The following is a 17,083-nucleotide window of genomic DNA, read 5'->3' on the forward strand; positions in this document are numbered from 1 at the left end:
TGGTGCAATCTCAGCTCACTGCAACCTCTGCCTCCCAAGTTCAAGTGATTCTCCTGCCTCAATCTCCCAAGTAGCTGGGATTACAGGCACACACCACCAGACCAGCCAATTTTTATATTTTTAGTAGAGATGGGGTTTCACCAAGTTGGCCAGGCTGGCCTTGAACTCTTGACCTCAGGTGACGTCCCAACCTCAGCCTCCCAAAGTTCTGGGATTACAGGCATGAACCACCATGCTCAGCCTCTTATAGGTTCTTTTTATGTAACAACTCATTTAAAACTCGTAAAACCTAAGGAGGTAGGTACTACTATGACCTCCATTTTATAGATGAGGAAACTGAGACACAGAGAAATTAAGTAACTCACCCAAGATTACATGGCTAGGAAAAGACAGTGTTGAGATTCAAACCCAGATAGTCTGTTCCAAAATCTATACTCTTTACTGCCTCCCAATAGTTTTCCAAACATACACACCAAGTATTCATAACTGAAAACTACTATAATAAAACCCCAGCCATCTATAATCCTTAAGGAATTAATTCTTATGAATGGCAGCATTCTCTGAATGGTTGGGTTAACCCTTCCATCTCAGGCAAAATCTGAAATTGTGTTGTGCATATGATGGCCACTGGCATACAAGGCTATTGAGAACCTGGGGTGTGGTTAAGCCGAAATGAGTTGTGACATATATGTAAAATATGTTCTAAAATTTGAGAGACTTAGTAAAAAAAAAAAAAGAATGTAAACTACCCCACTAATGATGTTTTAATATTAACTACATACTCAAGTAATTTTTTTTTCTTTTTTTATTGAGATGAAGTCTCAATCTGTCACCCAGGCTGGAATGCAATGGCATGATCTTGGCTCACTGCAACCCCTGCCTCCCAAGTTCAAGTGATTCTCCTGCCTCAGCCTGCCAAGTAGCTGGGAGTACAGGCGCCCGCCACCACGCCTGACTCATGTTTTGTATTTTTAGTAGAGACGGTGTTTCACTGTGTTAGCCAGGATGGTCTCGATCCTCTGACCTCATGATCTGCCCACCTCAGCCTCCCAAAGTGCTGGGATTACAGGCATGAGACACTATGCCCAGCCTCAAGTCATATTTTTTACAGGAGTTAAATATAATTTCAACATCATTCTTTCTTTTTTTTTTTTTTTGAGGCAGAGTCTCACTCTGTCACCCAGGCTGGAGTGCAATGGTACGATCTCAGCTCCCAGCACTCTCTGCCTCCCAGGTTCAAGTAATTCTCATGCTTCAGCCTCCCCAGTAGCTGGCATTACAGGCATCTGTCACCACACTTGGCTAATTTTTGTATTATTAGTACAGACAGGGTTTCCCCATGTTGGCCAGGCTAGTCTCTAACTCCTGACCTCAAGTGATCCACCCGCCTCGGTCTCCCAAAGTGCTGGGATTATAGGCATGAGCCACCACGCTCAGCCTCTTTTGCCTTTTTAAAGTGGCTCCTAGAAAATTTTAAATTGTGGCCGGGCACGGTGGCTCATGCCTGTAATCCCAGCACTTTGGGAGACCGAGGCGGGTGGATCACTTGAGGACAGGAGTTCAAGACCAACCTGGCCAACATGGTGAAACTCCATCTCTACTAAAAGTACAAAAATTAGCCATGCGTGGTGACACATGGCTATAGTCCCAGCTACTTGGGAGGCTGAGGCAGGAGAATCGCTTGAACCTGGGAGGCAGAGGTTGCAGTGAGTCGAGACCATGCCACTGTACTCCAGCCTGGGTGACAGAGCAAGAATCCATCTCAAAAAAACAACAACAAAAATTAGCCAGGGATGGTGGTGTGCACCTGTAGTCCCAGCTACTCAGGAGGTTAAGGCAGGAGGATTTTTTGAGCCCAGGAGTTTAAAGTTATAGTAAGTTTGTCACTGCATTCCAGCCTGGGCAGCAAAGCAAGACTCTATTTCTTAAAAAAAAAAAAAAACAAGTTGTGTTTCTATTGCACACAGCTCATCTAAAATGTATCTAGTTTCTGTCTACATCACTGATATTATTTACTCTTTTCTTGATGACTCAGTCATCATGAGGAACTTTAACTACTACCCTGTGTGTAATTTCTCATCTGTAATTGTGACTATCGTTGGGTTGACTACGGTCAGGCTGCCCACCCTCAGACCTCAACCTCAGGCTGTGCCTGAAGCTATACCTCTGTATGATTTCCAGCCTGAGACCGCACTCTCCAGTCTGTCTGCCAACGACTACCCCTCTAGCAACCTCAGATGCAGCTTCTAATGGCTTAGAAGCCTGGTAAATTAGAACTGTGTAACATGTAAGAATAAAGGTTATGTGAAGGATAGAGGAAGTCTACAAACTGAATTCAGTTTCAACGCCAAGTTCCTTGACAACTATTTTGATCCCTCAGAGACCCTTTTCTGCCTTGATTATTGTAAGGGACTACTCTCTTCAACTCCAAACACTTAAAAGTATCAATTTTAACTTAAATTGGAGCACTTTACATCTCAGCTTAAGATCCATCAGCTGGGCATGGTGGCCCATGCCTATAATCCCAGCATCCCAGCATCCCAGCACTTTGGGAGGCCAAGGTGGGTTGGGGGGGGGGGGTGGATCACCTGAGGTCAGGAGTTCGAGACCAGCCTGGCCAACACGGCGAAACTCTCTCTACTAAAAATACAAAAATCAGCTGGGCACGGTGATGGGCACCTGTAGTCCCAGCTACTTGGGCGGATGAGGCACGAGAATCGCTTGAACCTGGGAGGTGGCGGCTGCAGTGAGCCGAGACCATGCCACTGCGCTCCAGCCTGGGTGACAGAGTGAGATTACGTCTCCAAAAAGAAAAAGGAAAAACAGATCTATCAACAGTAGTTTCAGCTTGAGAAGATGTAGATGAAAACGTTCTGGAGATAGATGTTGATAATGGTTGCTAAACAATATGTACTTAATGCCACAGAACTGTCAACTTAAAAATTGCTAAAATGGTAACTCATATTTTAACTCAAAACTAATCCTCTAATCCTGGTCTTTCTCAGGACCAGGTTCAAATTCTTATGCAGGTTAATACACTTCCCTCACACCTGGCTTCTACCACTTTTCCAGCCTTGTCCCCTTCCTCTTACCTCCTTTGGCCTCATATCCTAGGCAACTTCCCTTAACACGCCATGCTGATTCAGACCTCAACATTCTGAATGTCAATCCTTCTACTTGGCCAGGCACAGTGGCTCATGCCTGTAATCCCAGCACTTTGGGAGGCCGAGGTGAGTGGACCACCTGAGGTCAGGAGTTCGAGACCAGCCTGGCCAACAATGGTGAAACCCTGTTTCTACCAAAATACAAAAATTAGCCGCGTGTGGTTGTGCACACCTATAATCCCAGCTCCTGGGGAGGCTGAGGCATGAGACTCGATTGAATCCGGGAGGCGGAGGTTATAGTGAGACAAGCTCGCACTACTGCACTCCAGCCTGGGTGACAGAGCGAGACTCCATCTCAATAAAATAAAATAAAATCCTTCTACCTAAAAGTCCTTCCCCATCACCATCACTCCCTCTTCCTCAATCTTCCAAACCCCACTCAAATGTCGCCTCCTCTATGAAACTTCCCAACATCCTGAGGTTGAGAAGATCTCTCTGTCACTGTACTCTGCTGCACCTTGTATCCTGACTTTTATCTTTTGGAATGGCATTTTTTAGTTACATGATTGTTCTCGACAATGTGAGCTCACCAGAAGCAATGGCTGACCCAGCACATAAATGATGCATCCTAAAGGCGTGCTGAGTTCATTCAGTAAGCAAGTACATATTAAATGCCTACCAGAGACCCACAATGTCCTAAGTGCCAAGGATACTGCGGTGGGAAAAGAAAACAAAACTGCTTTCATGGTGCTTCCACAAATAAACACCAGGCCGATATAAGTACTACAAAGAGGAACTGGCCGGGCGCAGTAGCTCACACCTGCAATCCCAGTACTTTGGGAGGCCAAGGAGGGTGGATCACTTGAGGCCAGACATTCAAGACCAGCCTGACCAACATGGCGAAACCCCGTCTCTACTAAAAATACAAAAAACTAGCTGGGCATGGTGGCACACGCCTGTGGTCCCAGCTGCTTGGGAGGCTGAGGCACGAGAATCGCTTGAACCCAGGAGGCGGAGGCTGCAGTGAGCCAAGATCACGCCAGTGCACTCCAGCCTGGGTGACAGAGTGAGACTCTGTCTCAAAAACCAGTAAGTACTACAAAGAGGAATAAAGCACAGGAAGGGGAGGGGCATTTCATACAAGATGGAAGGTGTCATCCAGGTAGAGACCACAAGAAGGGCTTTTCAGCTGACTGACAGAACACTGCGTGAAGTGGACCTTATTCTGGTTCTGAGTCAAGTCTGGAAAACAGAAAGTACTGCTACAGGGAAGGTCAACTTTAATGTCTTTTTTTTTTTTTTTTTGAAACCAAGTTTCGCTCTTGTTGCCCAGGCAGGAGTGCAATGGCACAATCTCGACTCACTGCAACCTCTGCCTTCCGGGTTAAAGTGATTCTCCTGCCTCAGCCTCCTGAGTAGCAGAGATTACAGGTACCACCATGCCTGGCTAATTTCTTTGTATTTTTAGTGGAGACGAGGTTTCGTCATGTTGGTCAGGCTGATCTCGAACTCCTGACCTCAGGTGATCCACCTGCCTCAGTCTCCCAAAGTGCTGGGATTATAGGCGTGAGCCACCGCACCAGCTAAACTTTAATTTCTAAGAAAAGCAAACTATTCTCTCTCTGTCCATATTAACTTAATAGATTTTGCAATTACCACCTAGCTATTCTCAGCATGAAGGGCACAAGCATTCTGCCTCAGAGTAATAGGGTAATTGTGATCCTTTTCTGACTGAATCTTGTCTGCTAAGAAGCCTCATGGTTGCTAGAGAAAACTTTAAAGTACTCAGCAAACATTTGCCCTTTTTTTTTAAAGACAGGATCTGTCACCCAGGCAGAAGTACAATGGCATGAAAACAGCTCACTGCAACCTCCACCTCCCAGGCTCAAGGGATCCTCCTACCCCGGCCTTCTGAGTAGCTGGAACCACAGGTGTCAGCCACCACGCCCAGCTAATTTTTGTATTATTTAGGTAGAGATAGAGTTTTGGCATGATGGCCAGGCTGGTGTTAAATTCCTGGGCTCAAGCAATCCTCCCACCTCAGCCTCCCAAAATGCTGGGATTACAGGCATGAGCCACTGTGCCCAGCATTTTTTTTTTTTTTTTTTTTAAGAGACCAGGCCTCTCTCTGTTGCCCAGGCTGAAGTACAGCAGGTGATCATAGCTCACTGCAGTCTCAACTTCCTGGGTTCACGCGATCCCGGTGCCTTAGCCTCCTGAGTTGCTGGGTCTACAAAGGCATGCCACTATGTCCTGCTAATTTTTACTTTTTTTAAATATAGACAGGGTCTCACTATGTTGCCCTGTCTAGTCTCAAACTCCTAGCCTCAAGCAATCCTTCCACCCCGGCCTCCTGAAGTGCTGGGATTGCAGACGTAGGCCATGGCACCTGGCCTACTGACTTGTTTTTTTTTTTAAGACAGTCTCACTTTGTTGCCCAGGCTGGAGTGCAGCGGCGCAATCTCAGCTCACGGCAACTTCTGCCTCCCAGGCTCAAGCAATTCTCCTGCCTCATCCTCCCAAATAGCTGGGATTACAGGCGCCCTCCAACACGCCCAGCTAATTTTTATATTTTTAGTAGAAATGGGGTTTCACTATGTTGGCGAGGCTGGTCTCGAACTCCTGACCTCAAGTGATCTGCCTGCCTTGGCCTCCCAAAGTGCTGAGATTACAGGCATAAACCACCACGCCCAGACCCTGACTACTTGTTACATATAGTAACAGACAATAATCTAAGCACCTGACAATCCTAAAAGCATTGTGAAATATAGTGTTATTAAACCCGTTTTTACAAATAGGAAAATAAGGCACAAAGAGGTTAAATAATTTATCCAAAGTCGGCTGGGTACTGTGGCTCATGCTTGTAATCCCAGCACTTTGGGAGGGAGAGGCAGATGGATCATGACGTCAGGAGTTTGAGACCAGCCTAGCCAACATGGTGAAACCTCGTCTCTACTAAAGATAAAAAAATTAGCTGGGCGTGGTGGCACGCGCCTGTAATCTCAGCTACTCGGGAGGCTGAGGCAGGAGAATCACTTGAACCCGGGAGGCGGAGGTTGCGGTGAGCCAAGATAGCGCCACTGCACTCCAGCCTGGGCAACAGAACAAGAGTCTGTCTCAAAAAAAAAAAAATTGTCCAAAGTCACAGAGTTAGTAAGAGGCAAAGCCAGAATATACAGTCTCGGGTCTGGACTTGCTGATAACCACTATGCTCTACACTTTCACATCTGTGTTTCCCATCACAAATACCAGCTCTACAAAAATCTGTTTATACTTTGGTAATTTGTGATGTTGACTATTATTTACTGATACTATTTTCAAGAATGTCATTAGATAGAAATACAAACATGCAACTGAGTAAAAAGTGTAATACAAGAAATCAACACAGACAGAAATTACACCTCTACAAAAAGTGTACATACAAACTCTGCCAGGTGCCTGGAGCACAAAGATGGACGAAGCGAGTCCAGTCCCTGCCCTGAGAACCTTGGTCCAGTGGGCTCAGGGTGACGCTCATCAGGCAAACTGGCAACACAGGGAGGACGTGTGTGGGTGCTGCAGATGCCCAGGTAGCAATCCAGAACCCACAACATTAAAGCCACTGAACATAGGCAAAAAATTTTGATTTAATATATTTATTTTACCTTAAGATTTAAGGGTAACATCTTTCTGGACACGGCAGGGATCTATCTCAAGCTCCACACAGCCAAAATGAAACTTATTATTCTCGCAACCCTTTAAACTTACTCCTTCTCAAGAAGTATCTTTTATCTTAAAGGAAAGGCAAGCCTGGCTGCTGAAGCAATAAACCTGTTATCCTCAATTCCAGCCATCTCCCTCCCTCCCTCCTTCCTTCCTCTCTCACACACACACACACTTAGGTGTGCATGCACGCAAGCACTCACTCCCTCACGTGCACACACTCACACGCACACATACACACACTCTCCATCCGATCTATTTACTGTCTTTCAACTGGATCTTTCTCTTCTTCAGGTCCTCAAGTCAGGCCTACAACAATTTGTTTCCTAACTACTCTTCCTGTTGAATTATCTTTCTATCATACAAACCTGACTCTATCACTCCACTTTTTAAAAACATTTGGTGGTTTCTGGCCGGGCACGGTGGCTCACACCTATAATCCCAGCATTTTGGGAGGCCAAGGCAGATAGATCACCTGAGGTCAGGAATTCAAGACCAGCCTGGTCAACATGGTGAAACCCCATCTCTACTAAAAATACAAAAATTAGCTGGGCGTGGTGGCTCACGCCTGTAGTCCCAGCTACTCAGGAGGCTGAGGCAGAAGAATCGCTTGAACCTAGGAGGCTAAGGTTGCAGTGAGCAGAGATTGCACCACTGCACTCCAGCCTGGGCGACAGAGTGAGACTTTGTCTCAAAAAAATAAAATAAAATAAAATAAGTAACAACAATAAAAACATTTGGTGGTTTCTGACCATCTCTACAGGATCAAGTCCGTTATGGCGCGCACACACACATACACACACACCTCTTCACAATGGGTCCAACAGGACCTTCCACATCGTATCTTTCTTTATTCAACAAATATTTACTGAGCACCAACTATGTGTAAATCATTGGGCTAAGTGGCAGTGGTATAATGAGAAGCAAAAAGATAGAGCTCCTGCTCTCATGAAGCTCACAGTCTAGGACAAGAAACAGAAATCAACCAGTCACACAAACAAATGTTTAAGATTATAACTAAGACAAGTACTGCAAAGACACTCCAAGTAAAATAATCTGAAATTAGACAGTGGCAATAGTTGTCTTGTGCATACACTGAAAACCAATTAACTGTACACATCAAAAGATGAATTTTATAGCACATGAATTATACCATATCCCCCATCCCAGAAAAAGACACGGCAGGGTGAGCACCTCTGATGGTAGGGTTGGCCAAGGCAGAGATGGTAAAAGCTTTCCAGAGAACAGAGTTTACAAATAACATATTTACTAAGAATTTACTATATGCCAGGCCACTTTCACTGTACTCATGCATCTGATCCTCCTACCAACAATGTGAGGTTACTATTATTAACCAACTCAGAGGTCAGTGAGGGGTCAAGGAACTTTAAGGTCAGACAGCCCATAAATGGCAATGCCAGCATCCATATTTAAGCAGAATGAAGTGAGTGTCTGCACTCTTACCTGCTACATGTAAAGTCACCCAGGCAATGTCTATTACTCAGAACTACTTATGATGCAATAAACAGACCACTGTGTTTTTTTTTTTTTTTCTTTGAGACGGAGTCTCGCTTTGTCACCCAGGCTGGAGTACAATGGCGCAATCTCGGCTCACCACAACCTCTGCCTCCCAGGTTCAAGCGATTCTCCTGCCTCAGCCTCCCAAGTAGCTATGATTACACGCGCGTGCCACCGCGCCCAGCTAATTTTTTGTATTTTTAGTACAGACGGGATTTCACCATATTAGCCAGGATGGTCTTGATCTCCTGACCTTGTGATCTACCCACCTCAGCCTCCCAAAGTGCTGGGATTACAGGCGTGAGCCACAGCACCCGGCCCATTGTGTTTCATTTCTGATAAAATAAATGTCTCGCCGAGCACAGTGTCTCATGTCTATAATCCCAGCACTTTGGGAGGTGGAGGTGGGCAGATCACCTGAGGTTGGGAGTTAGAGACCAATCTGACCAACATGGAGAAACCCCATCTCTACTAAAAATACAAAATTAGCCGGGCGTGATGGCGCATGCCTATAATCCCAACTACCCGGGAGGCTGAGGCAGAAGAACCCGTTGAACCTGGAAGGCGGAGGTTGTAATGAGCTGAGATCATGCCATTATACTCCAACCTGGGTAAGAAGAGCAAAACTCCGCCAAAAAAGAAAAAAAAAAAAAAAACTTTCCATCTCCTTTCATTACAATAGCCTCTAAGGCCCTACAAGATCAATCCTACACTACTCTCTCCATCACCTGACTTCACCTCCTCCACTTTCCTCTTACTCACTCTGCTCCAGCCACACAGGCCTACCTTTGTTTCTTCAGCATGCTGGGCATGCTCCTACCACACGGCCTTTGCATTTTCCTGAGCTGTGATAATTACAATCACAACATGTGGCATAAATCATGATTCTGCTAAAACCTCAGTTAACATTTTCTCTAAACACATCAATAATGCCACTAACAACATCTTGTACTGAACTGTACACTAATATTTCAAATGCCATTAATTTTAATAAAAACTACCTAATTTTTCCAGTTTTATATTGTTCTATATGATATCACCAAAGATTTTCATTTTACAAAATCCAGTAACAGCAGCTTTTGCTTACCAATTAGTCTGAACAACAGTCATATAGCTATCTTTGCAGTGAAATAAAGCAAAGCCATCAAGCCAAAAAAGTGTCACAATCGAATCTGATTACCACCATTCCTGTTTAGCCCTAGAACCACAGTTTGTGAAATAACTATGACAACAGCATTTCAAGGCACCAAAATCCCACCATACTTTTGCTGAGAAAGTATTCTCCATCTGTGCAAACACATACAAATGCATGTTGACAACCAGTTATATAACTTCAATACAATAACCCAGTGATATTTTAAGTTCCTATTTTGCTAAAAATCCTAAGAAACTGTTAATCCTAAAACCGCTCAAAGTAGGATGCTGAGAAAGGAATGAAGAAAATACATTTAACACATTTACATTTAAAACTGAGTTGTCCCCAAACTCCAGGTGAAAAAAACTACCCCTTTTTGGCAGGGCGCGATGGCTCACGCCTGTAATTCCAGCACTTTGGGAGGCCAAGGCGGGCAGATCATTTGAGGTCAGGAGTTTGAGACCAGCTTGGCCAACATGATGAAACCCTGTCTCTCCTAAAAATACAAAAATATTAGCTGGGCGTGGAAGCACACGCCTGTAAACCCAGCTGCTTGGGAGGCAGAGGCAGGAGAATTGCTTGAACCCAGGAGGTGGAGGTTGCAGTAAGCCGAGAGGGCACCACTGCACCCCATGCTGGGCAACAGAAGGAGACTTCCTCTCAAAAAAAAAAAAAAAAAGAACATAATGTATTGTATATTTTGAAACAGCTAGAGAGCCACTGAAATCTTCCCAACACGTAGAAATGGTAAGTGCTAGAAGCAATGGATATTCCAAATACCCTGACTTGATCATTACACGTGCTATGCACGTAACAAAATATCACATATACCTCAGAAACATATACAAATATATCAATTAAAAAATTTTTTTTGCCAGGAACAGTGGCTCACGCCTGTAATCCCAACACTTTGGGAGGCTGAGGCGGGCATATCACCTGAGGTTGGGAGTTCGAGACCCACCTGACCAACATGGAGAAACCCTGTCTCTACTAAAAATACAAAATTAGCCAGATGTGGTGGTACATGCCTGTAATCCCAGCTACTCAGGAGGCTGAGGCAGGAGAATCACTTTAACCCAGGAGATAGAGGCTGCAGTGGGCCGAGATGGCGCCATTGCACTCTAGCCTGGACAACAAGAGCGAAACTCCAGCCAGGCGTGGTGACAGGTCCCTGTAATCCCAGCTACTCAGGAGGCTGAGGTGGGAGAATCGCTTGAGCCCTGTAGGCAGAGATTGCAGTGAGCCAGGATCACACCACTGCACTCCAGCCTGGGTTACAGATCAAGACTCCATCTCAAAAAGAAAAAAAGAGAAATTTTTTTTTTTTTAAATGTTGTCCTGTCTTTGGTGTTTGTTTACTGAAATCAGCTGTAAAATCAAGCTTATCAAGTCACTTAATTATTAATTAAAAATGAATAGCAAACATTTACTGAGCTCTTACTATCTGCTCTGTCATAAAAGAAGCTTTGGAAATGAAAGAGTTTACTAGAAGCCTGCCAAAACAAGTGTCAAGTTGCCTCAACCTTTGTTGAAGCCAATATGAATATTAGAGGACTTCCTGCAAGTATCTGCTATAAATCAGCTACTGGATCAACCATAAATGCCTGAAAATTACCACATCCAACTCATTTTACAGATGAGAAACAGGCTCGAAGAGATTAAGTCCAAAGGTCTTCACTAACAGTAGGAACAAGAATCCTATTTCCAGTTCAGGGTTTTGTTGTCAATTACATGTCAGTTGTTTACTTTAAAGTGAAAAACTTATTCTAGTATCTCAAAATGTTTCTACGTAGTTGGGAAGAAAATGAATACCTCGAATAAGTACATATTTAATGAAAGCTAAATATTAAAAACAAACTAACATTATCCATACCCGCAGTAAACATGCTGAAAGGGCTCCCAGGACAAGAACAAGTAGAATCAAAGCCACACTTCACAGTGTCTAATAGAAGTTAGGGGCTCCACTGCTAATATCACCAAACACCACCACCAGAGTGCCTTCTTTTTTTTTTTTTTTTTTTGAGATGGAGTCTCGCACCGTCGCCCAGGTTGGAGTGCAGTGGCACTATCTCGGCTCACTGCAACCTCCACCTCCCAGGTTCAAGCGACTCTTCCACCTCAGCCTCTTGAGTAGCTGGGACTACAGGTGCCCGCCATCATGCCCAGCTAATTTTTGTATTTTTCGTAGAAATGGGCTTTCACCGTGTTGACCAGGCTGGTCTTGAACTCCTGACCTCAGGTGATGTGCTCGCCTCAGCTTCCCAAAGTGCTGGGATTACAGGCGTGAGCCACCACACCCAGCCCAGAGTGCCTTCTTTATGAAGAAAAAACACTTCAGAGCTACAGAACACTTCTTGACTCATCGATACTCTCTTGGAAAAGAAAAAGTAACCTGGCCGGGCATGGGGGCTCACACCTGTAATCCCAGCACTCTGGGAGGCTGAGGCAGGTAGATCAGCTGAGGTCAGGAGTTCAAGACAGCCTGGCCAACATGGGGAAATCCCATCTCACTAACCATGCTAAAATGAGCCAGGCGTGGTGGCACACCCCTGTAATCCCAGCTCCTTGGGAGGCTGTGGTGGAAGAACTGCTTCAACCTGGGAGGCGGAGGTTGCAGCGAGCCAAGATCTTGTCACTGCACTCCAGTCTGGGCAACACAGCGAGATCCCGTCTGAAAACAAAAAAAAGTATCCTTAGCAACATTCTCCAGATATACCTCACTTATGCATGAAAAGTTTTACTAGCTACAAAACGTCCACACTCTTTCAAAAAGAATGATGTTGAGCCGGGTGTGGTGGCTCACGCCTGTAATCCCAGCATTTTGGGAAGCTGAGGTGGGCAGATCACTTGAGGCCAGGAGTTCGAGACCAGCCTGGCCAACATGGCAAAACCCTGTCTCTACCAAAAATTACAAAAAATTAGCCAGGCATGGTGGTGTGTATATGTAGTCCCAGCTACTCTGGAGGCTGGGGCACAAGAATCACTTGAACCCGGGGGGACAGAGCTGATATCCCGCCACTGCACTCCAGCCTGGGCGACAGAGTGAGACTCCATCTCAAAAAAAAAAAAGGGGAAAGGCCAGCTGGGCGCAGTGGCTCATACCTGTAATCCCAGCACTTTGGGAGGCCAAGGTGTGTGGATGAGAAGGTCAAGAGATCAAGACAATCCTGGCCAACATGGTGAAACGCTATCTCTACTAAAAATACAAAAATTAGCTGAGCGTGGTGGTGCGCACCTGTAGTCCGAGCTACTTGGTAGGCTGAGGCAGAAGAATCACTTGAACACAGGAGGCGGAGGTTGCAGTGAGCCAAGATCGTGCCACTGCGCTCCAGCGTGGCGACAGAGTGAGACTCCGTCTCAAAAAAAAAAAAAAAAAAAAAAGGTGGAAAGTCCAGGTGCAGGTGCAGGGGCAGAGGGGTGGGTCACACCTGTAATCCCAGCACTTTGGGAGGCTGAGGCAGGCAGATCACTCGAGCTCAGAAATTCGAGACCCGCTTGGGCAACATGGTGAAACCCCATCTCTACTAAAAATACAAAAAATTAGCCATTTGCTGTGGCATGTCTGTGGTCCCAGCTACTCGGGAGGCTGTGGCATGAGAATTACTTGAGCCTAGGAGGCGGAGGTTGCAGTAAGCTGAGATCACACCATTGCACTCCAGCCTGGGTAACAGGAGTGAAACCCTGTATCGAGGGGAAAAAAAAAAAAAAGGTGGAAAGTCACGGCACCTTGTACAACAGCAAATAGAAGACTTCTAATGACATCTGATTGTGTCAGATGAGAATTTGGCCAGACACTCTCAATTATTCCCAACAGCTGAGAGACTGGGCACTGTACTATACCATGTGATTAATTGAAAGTTACCACATGGCCAGGCACGGGGGCTCACACCTGTAATCCCAGCACTTCGGGAGGCTGAGGCGGGCAGATCACCTGAGGTCAGGAGTTCAAGGCCAGCCTGCCCAACATGGTGAAACCCTATCTCTACAAAAATACAAAAATTAGTTGGGCAGGATGGAGAGTGCCTGTAATCCCAGCTACTCGGGAGGCTGAGGCAGGAGAATCGCTTGAACCCGGGAGGCAGAGGTTGCGGTGAGCCAAGATTGGGCCACTGCACTCCAGCCTGGGCAACAGAGCAAGACTCTCTCTCAGAAAAAAAAGTTACCACAGGCCAGGCTCAGTGGCTCACACCTGTAATCCCAGCACTTTGGGAGGCCAAAGTGGACAGATCACTTGAGGTCAGGAGTTCAAGACCAGCGTGGCCAACATGGTAAAAACCCCGTACCTACAAAAATTAGCCAGGTGTGGTGGCGCCCACCTGTAGTCCCAGCTACTCAGGACGCTGGGGCAGGAGAATTGCTTGAACCTGGGAGGTGGAGGTTGCAGTGAGTCAAGACTGTGCCACGGCACTCCAGCCTGGGCGACAGAGTGAGACTCCATCTCAAAAAAAGAAAAAAAAAAGTTACCACAGACATTATATACTAATTGCCAATTTTCAAATAAAGTAAAATATACTCTAAGCCTATGTTGTCCAATATGGTAGCCACTAACCACACGTAGCAATTGAGCGCTGGAAATGTGCTAGTCTGAACTAAGGTGTGCTGTAAAATGCAAACTGTCACCAGATTCACACCAGATTTCAAACAGTAGCAGAAAAAATGTAAAATATCTCATTAGTGATTTTTTCTATTGATTACATGTTAAAATAATAACATTTTGGATATACTGAGTTAATAAAAGGATACTGTTAAAATTAATACTTTTTCAACTTGTTTCATGTAGTTACCACAAAATTTAAAATTGCATTTGTGGCTTGCTTTACATTTTTATTGAACAGTGCTGCTCTACACAAACTGCAAAATATGATCCAACGTTCCTTTGATTCATCATCATCATGATGAATACCAAATATACAATAAATCGAGAAAAATCTTATTTACATTTTTGGATACATAGTTTACATATTATCAAGTAAGAATGGCATTTCTGAAAACTCCTACTAAATTTACAACCAACTCCAACTGTGTTAATAGAGGAAGGACTCAGTCCCACAAGTAGTATTTTTAGGGATCAAGAAGGAAATACAAAAGTAAAAGCCATAAAAGAGAGTCTAAGAGCAATATCATCTGTTTCTAAAAGGCATTTTTAAACAAAAGCAGTGTTTTAAACAGATAATAGAACCGTTACTTAAAAAAACAGTATTTTATTGTTTTGAGAAATTTGAAGAAATGTCCCAATTCGCAGCTAAACAAACGTCTTAAAAAGGAAACCTGTTAAGGTAGGAACTGAAAACTCTAATCACATGGAATAGAGGTAAAATGCCTGAATGAATCATATGGAAAATGTAAGCCAAGTTTCTTAGCAGGATATTTATAATTTAACATTATATAATAATGAAGCCAGCCAAAATATTTCTAGATATCCTTCAATGCCACCATAGTATGAACGCATCAATCAACTCTTACAGAATTTAACTAAAACTGCTTTCAAAATTCTGAAACACCATAATGTCTTTCATCAAAATCTAGCCAGTGAGAATTAGGGAGGGAACTTTCCAAATGCCTTATCTTATCAAGATTAAAATTAGAAATTGAAAATTCAAACCCATATTAAGAATAACAAATATTTGTATGACATTCTGTTCAACAATCACTTTTGGAAACATCATCCTATTTGATCCTCAGGACAGCGCTCAGATATTGGTATATTTTTGTCCCTACTTTAGAGGTAATTCCAGGCTCAAAGACCTTGACTTATTCAAGGTCACATAGCTAAAAAGTGGAAGAACCAGTGTTTCACCCCAGATCGTCTGATGCTCATCCAATTCTTTCCATTACAAGACAATTATTCATTTAAAACCAAATGGTTAGAAAACCAACAAGCCTGATGCTAAAGAAAGACCTAAGGATCAAGTAGATCAAACCTTAAGACTTGGAAAACACTGAAAGCCGGCTACAAAACATGCTGGAATCCTTTAAAACGGGGAGAAGAGATTATCAAGAGAAAGGAAATCAAAGAGGGAGAGGGGGGATCTAATCTCAATGTCCTTGGGTGCAGCACAGCAGAATGGCAATATTCAATTCCAGTAGAGAATGCAGAGAAACTGCACTTTCCTGTGAAACGTGATTTTCAATGTAGTATTGTAGGTTAAAAAAATGACTGTGTTATTTTACTATAAATGTGTTTGAGAATTTTACTCACTATATGGGCGCTCAGAAAACCAATACCTCTCCAACTGGGAACGACCAGTCCCACATTTTTTCATAAGTCATGATGCTTACCTCCCAAAAAGCCAATTTTTAAAAATCAGAATTCAGCATCCCTCCTATTTAGATTACAGGTAAAGGGAAGGGTCGGTAGGACGATGGCAAATCTAATGGCCAATGTCTTTCCAGGCGAAAGCATCCTTAAGGGCAGGACAAAGGCACCCACCACTACAAACGAACCTCGTTCAGCCTTCAGAACACGGAGAACAAACCAGTTAAAGCAAAACGAACCAATATTGCAGATACGGGAAAAGGGAATTCCTAAGATGGCTCTCAAAATCCGTGCACTCGACACCTTCCTCAGTACAACCGCGAAGGCTACGGGAATGCGGGTGCCGAGTGTGGGAACTCCGGGCGTGGGTGCCCACCCCGTCGACTCCCAGTGCGACCCCAGGACGTTCGTTTCAGGCGGGTCACAGCTGCGCCACCCACGAGACCTGTGCCCCAGCTTCCGACCGCGCGCCGGAGAGGACCGAAGGGATGACCAGCCCCAGATGCATCTGCTTCTCCCCACGGCAGTCCCCGCGGCCCCGCGGCCGGGGAGGCCGAGCAGGAAGGGCCCGCAGGCGGCCCCGGCCCCGCGCTGACAGCCCGGCGCCGCCCCCACCTGCCTGCCCGGGGGGCGCCGTGGCCGGGCGCGCCCGCCCAGCCACTTCCTTCCCCGCCCGCCCGGCCTCGCACCGGCCCGCGGGGGCTGGGAGCCGCGGGAGGAAGGAGGCTTGGCCAGCGGCCCGCGAAGGAAGCCGCTGCCGCCGCCGCCCGCCCGCCCGCCCGCCAGCACCCACCGGCATCATCGCGGGGAGAGTCCGCGGCACCCTCGGCCGCCGCCTGACAGGACGCTCCGCGCTGAGCTGCGCCCGCCGCTCCGGCCGCCTTCTAAGGCCGCGCGCCCGTCGCTGTGCTCTCCGGCCCGGCCGCGGCGAGGCGGCGGCTGCGGCAGGCTGCGGGGCTCTCGCCGGCCCTGTGGCGGCCGCCGGCGCGCTGCGTCGCTGTCCGGGGCACCCGGCCGCCACCGCCGCCTCAGCCTCAGCCCCAGCCCGACCGCCTCCCGCCCGCCCGGCTCGCTCTTCAGCCCCCGCAGGCCCCGCCCCCAGCGCGGCGCCCCGCACGGGTCCCGTCGCCCCCTCTGATTGGTCCGGCGGAAGCGGGGGCGGAGAGAGGGGCGGGGCTTCCCGACTCCGCCCGCCACCCTCGCTCTCAGCGGCAGCCAGGTGCGTGCGCGTCCGCGCTCCCGGCGGCGGGGGAGGGGCGGGCGCGCAGTGGGCACCGGTGGCCGCCCCGGCGCCTGCGTGAGCCCCAACTAGGGGAGGCCGCGGACGGTGGGAGAACGGAGGCCCGACAGGGAATGGCCGGCCCGGGT

General features: G+C 46.4%; 1 protein-coding gene across 1 annotated transcript in view; it reads right to left on the bottom strand.

Moving 5' to 3' along the window:
• Positions 1-16,823, bottom strand: part of PPP1R13B (protein phosphatase 1 regulatory subunit 13B) — a 125,004-nt gene extending 108,181 nt beyond the window's left edge. Inside the window, exon 1 of the mRNA XM_030929865.1 lies at positions 16,509-16,823. Within this exon, the coding sequence (XP_030785725.1) occupies positions 16,509-16,517 (9 nt within the window). The 5' untranslated portion in view covers positions 16,518-16,823. The remainder of the gene's footprint in view (positions 1-16,508) is intronic.
• Positions 16,824-17,083: the final 260 nt, after the last annotated feature.

This window comes from Rhinopithecus roxellana, chromosome 5 (genome assembly GCF_007565055.1).
Source record: "Rhinopithecus roxellana isolate Shanxi Qingling chromosome 5, ASM756505v1, whole genome shotgun sequence".
NCBI classification, from domain to species: Eukaryota; Metazoa; Chordata; class Mammalia; order Primates; family Cercopithecidae; genus Rhinopithecus; species Rhinopithecus roxellana.